The 3,971-nt window shown below is 45.5% G+C and overlaps 1 protein-coding gene across 1 annotated transcript; it reads left to right on the forward strand.

The window, feature by feature from the left end:
• Nucleotides 1–281: 281 nt before the first annotated feature.
• Nucleotides 282–686, forward strand: LOC147971217 (uncharacterized). Its single transcript, XM_087523874.1, has one exon. It carries the CDS (start codon nucleotides 282–284, stop codon nucleotides 684–686), a length of 405 nt encoding a protein of 134 aa, XP_087380000.1.
• Nucleotides 687–3,971: the final 3,285 nt, after the last annotated feature.

The following is a 3,971-nucleotide window of genomic DNA, read 5'->3' on the forward strand; positions in this document are numbered from 1 at the left end:
CCTGCGCGGACTGCCGCGTCGAGCGCTCCGGGAACGAGCGGCTGTGCCAGAAGTGCGAGCGTGGCGGTGGCTTCGATGTGCGGAACATGGTGGTGGACGCCGTCCTCTCCTCGGTGAGGGTGTAGTGCTCGCATGAAGGTTGTGGACTCTACGTCACTTACCACAAGCTCGCCGATCACCAGAGCGTGTGTCCACTCACCCCCTGCAAATGCCACAAGCCAGTCTGTGGCTACGAAGGCCCACCGCTGGCGCTCTCCCACCACATCAGCACCGTGCATCCCATGCCCGTGCACAGGATCCAGTACGGCAAGGTGCTCCAGCTGCAAGTGCCACTGTCGGAGCCACGGCTCTTGCTGTTAGCGGAGGAGGACGATTGTTCATTTTTCTTGGTCGGCAGCGTGCTCAACATCGGCGTGCCTATCACCGTGTCGGTCATCTGCATCAGAGCGGGGGCGTCCCCACTGCCGCACTATGTGGCCAAGTTGTGGGCGAATGGCCCGCTGGGGGAGCCCAAAGGCAGGACCGACGCTGTCAAGGGGGAAATAGAGGTGACAAGCATCAAGGATCCCGACGACGTCGCCATGCAGGAGCTGACCTTCTTCACAGTTCCGCCCAAGCTCCTGGTCGAGGCTGGGTTGTCAAGGACGGTGTCCCTCCACATTCAGATTGACAAGCTCACCTCCTAAATTATTCTACAGTGCCTTCTGTTTATCTTAGTAATATTCTAATATAGGGGTTAGCTCGGTCTACTTTAGCTTAAGAGATGGTGGGTTTTGGTGGCGATGCAACAATTACTTCGACATCAGATCAGCAGTTAAAGTAATTTCCAACAGTCGAACGGATATTTTGTGTCTGTTGGATATAAAGATCCTTTGGGTAAGAAGTGTAACAGCTTATATGTTTGTTTGTTCAGGAAGTGTTTCATACTTGTGCGAGTTGATGCGACACGTTAAAGTAGTACTACTACAAGTAGTATTCCCTCCGATCCTAAATTCTCTACGCATAAGTCGAGGCACAGATACCAAGGAGGGCCTGGTTGTGTCTAAACTTGGACAACTCACCCGACTGCACACCAGGCAGACGAAGCTTGTGTCGTCTTGGTGCCGTGTGCGGCCCGCACATTAACCAAAACCTCGCGCCTCCAGCTTAGCCTCCGCGTTTTAAACTTCGCAATCTCAAGGCCAAGGAGCAACATGAAACCTATGATAGAGCCAATTGGATGGTTGAGAACACTACAATTCGTAGCTATAGATGCATATGTGAGAGAGGACGAGTGCGTGCGTGCACCTCTTCTCTTCCTGTATAACGTACTAAACTCAGAGTACAAGTGTATTTGGGTGGCATCGACCTAGGGATCTAGAGATGGTGCGTGAGAGAAGTCCCGAGAGATACTAGGTGTAATGCGTCTGAAAAAAAGACTAGTCTATAGCTCGCCACGAGGCTATTCCCGTCGAACGCCCCAATAACCGTAAGATATTTATCCGATGGTGCCAGTTATTGCACGTACACAGCAGTAGAAAAAGAACTACCATGGCATATTCTACACCACGGCCGAGAACACGTGCCCATGTTACGCCATCCGGGAATAGTGCCGCACTTCGAAACTAGAACCATCAATAAATTTTGAGCTTGCGTCTCATCACATTCCAAATTACTACTACCATGCTATATTTAATTGCAAACCTATTCACTCCGATCACAACCTAAATGGTTTCCCACTTAGGAGCGTATTAGTACTCGGTTATAAATACTACTATGCCAAGATGACTGCACATTCCTCCTCAACTCCTCATCCACAAAAACAAACAAGTCATTTAGGATCCTTCCATTGTGTCTGCCATGGCCAATGTGAGTTCTGGGTTGAATCATTTTAGAAGTGGGGGAGAGGAAAACGAGAGGCAAATAGTGAATAATGTGATTCAAGAGATGAGAGTTTATGATGGGTACTTGGTAGGCTTGATGTAGATCTCCTCGACAACATTACCAAGAATTGGAAAGTTGACAGGAGACTAATCTTGACTTGGCGTAGATCTCCCCGGCAACGGCGCCAGAAATTCTTCCAGCTACTTCTTGAGCTTGTGTTGGGTTTTCCCTTGAAGAGGAAAGGGTGATGCAACACATTAGAGATAAGTATTTCCCTTAGTTAAGAACGAAGGTATCAATCCAGTAGGAGAAGAACGTGCAAATCACCAATACTTGCACACACAATCAAACACTAGCACCCAACGCGATAAAGGGGTTGTCACTCCCTTCACGGTCACTTGCAAAGGTGAGATATGATAGAGATAAATAAAACTAAAGAAAAGATAAATTTTTCTGGATTTTTTGGTTTATAGATCCGAAAATAAAAGATTGCAAGAATAGAAAACCGGAAACTAATATGATGGAAAGTAGACCCGGGGGCCATAGGTTTCACTAGAGGCTTCTATCATAAAGGCAAATACTACGGTGGGTGAACAAATTATTTTCAAGCAATTGATAGAAAAGTGCAAAGTTATGACGATATCCAAGGCAATGAATATGTAATATAGGCATCATGTCGTGTCAAGTAGACCAACTCCTGCCTGCATCTACTACTATTAGTCCACACATCGACCGACTCCTGCCTGCATCTAGAGTATTAAGTTCATAAGGAATAGAGTAACGCTTTAAGTAAGATGACATGATATAGAGTAATAAACTCAAGCAATATGATGTAAACCCCATCTTTTTATCCTCGATGGAAACAATACAATACGTGCCTCACTACCCCTACTTTGTCACCAGGTGAGGACACCGCAAGATTGAACCCAAAGCTAAGCGCTTCTCCCATTGCAAGAAAAACCAATCTAGTTGGCCAAACCAAACCGATAGTTCAAAGAGAAATATAAAGATATCAAATCATGCATATAAGAATTTAGAGAAGATTCAAATAATATTCATAGATAATCTGATCATAAATCCACAATTCATCAGAACTCGACAAACACACCGCAAAAGAAGATTACATCAGATAGATCTCCAAGAACGAGGAGACCATGGTATTGAGAATCAAAGAGAGAGAAGAAGCCATCTAGATACTAGCTATGGACCCGTAGGTCTGAGGTAAACTAATCACGCTTCATCTGAAGGGCAATGGAGTTGATTTAGATGCCCTTCGTGATCGAATCGCCCTCCGGTAGGATGCTGAAAAAGGCCCCAAGACGGGATCTCACAGGAACATAAGGTTGTGTCGGTGGGAAAGTGTTTTCGTGGATGCTTCTAGAGGTTCGGAAATATATGTGAATATATAGGAGGAAGAACTAGGTTAGGGGGGGTCACAAGGGACCCACAAGGTAGGGGGTGCCCCCCAGGGCGCGCCCTCCACCCTTGCCGCCGCCTCATGGCTCTTCTGACTTGCACTCCAAGTCTCTTGGGTGTCTTTTGGTCCAAGAAAAATCATCGCGTAAGTTTTATTCCGCTTGGACTCCATTTGATATTCCTTTTCTATGAAGCTAAAAAACAAGGAAAAATAGAAACTGGCATTGGGCTCTAGGTTAATAGGTTAGTCCCAAAAATAATATAAAATAGCATATTAATACATAGAAAACATCCAAAATAGATAATATAATAGCATGGAACAATCAAAAAATATTGATACGTTGGAGACGTATCAAAGACCTTTTGTGCCTTGGTGTGTGCTCCAAGTCAAGATGGAAGATCCAGTGTTTCCTTAATGTAACCAACTATATGTAAACCCTAGTACCCCTAGTGTCTATATAAACTAGAGGGTTTAGTCCGTAGAGGCTAGGAGAACAATCACCATCCTACTAGTATAGGGTTAGTTCATCCGATCTCGTGGTAGATCAACTCGGTAATCCCCATATACACAAGCAATATAATCAGGCAAGACATAGGGTATTACCTCTTAGAGAGAGCCTGAACCTGGGTAATTATCATGTCTCACATCCCTTGTTCCCCATCGATCCAAGATCCATAGTTCGGGACCCCCT

Source organism: Triticum urartu, chromosome 5A (assembly GCF_056163025.1).
Source record: "Triticum urartu cultivar PI428250 chromosome 5A, HENAU_Tu73, whole genome shotgun sequence".
NCBI lineage: Eukaryota > Viridiplantae > Streptophyta > Magnoliopsida > Poales > Poaceae > Triticum > Triticum urartu.

What these genes read in the sequence shown, in the direction of transcription:
- LOC147971217 (XM_087523874.1), top strand. Translation starts at nt 282, where the DNA reads ATGCCCGTGCACAGGATCCAGTACGGCAAGGTGCTCCAGCTGCAAGTG.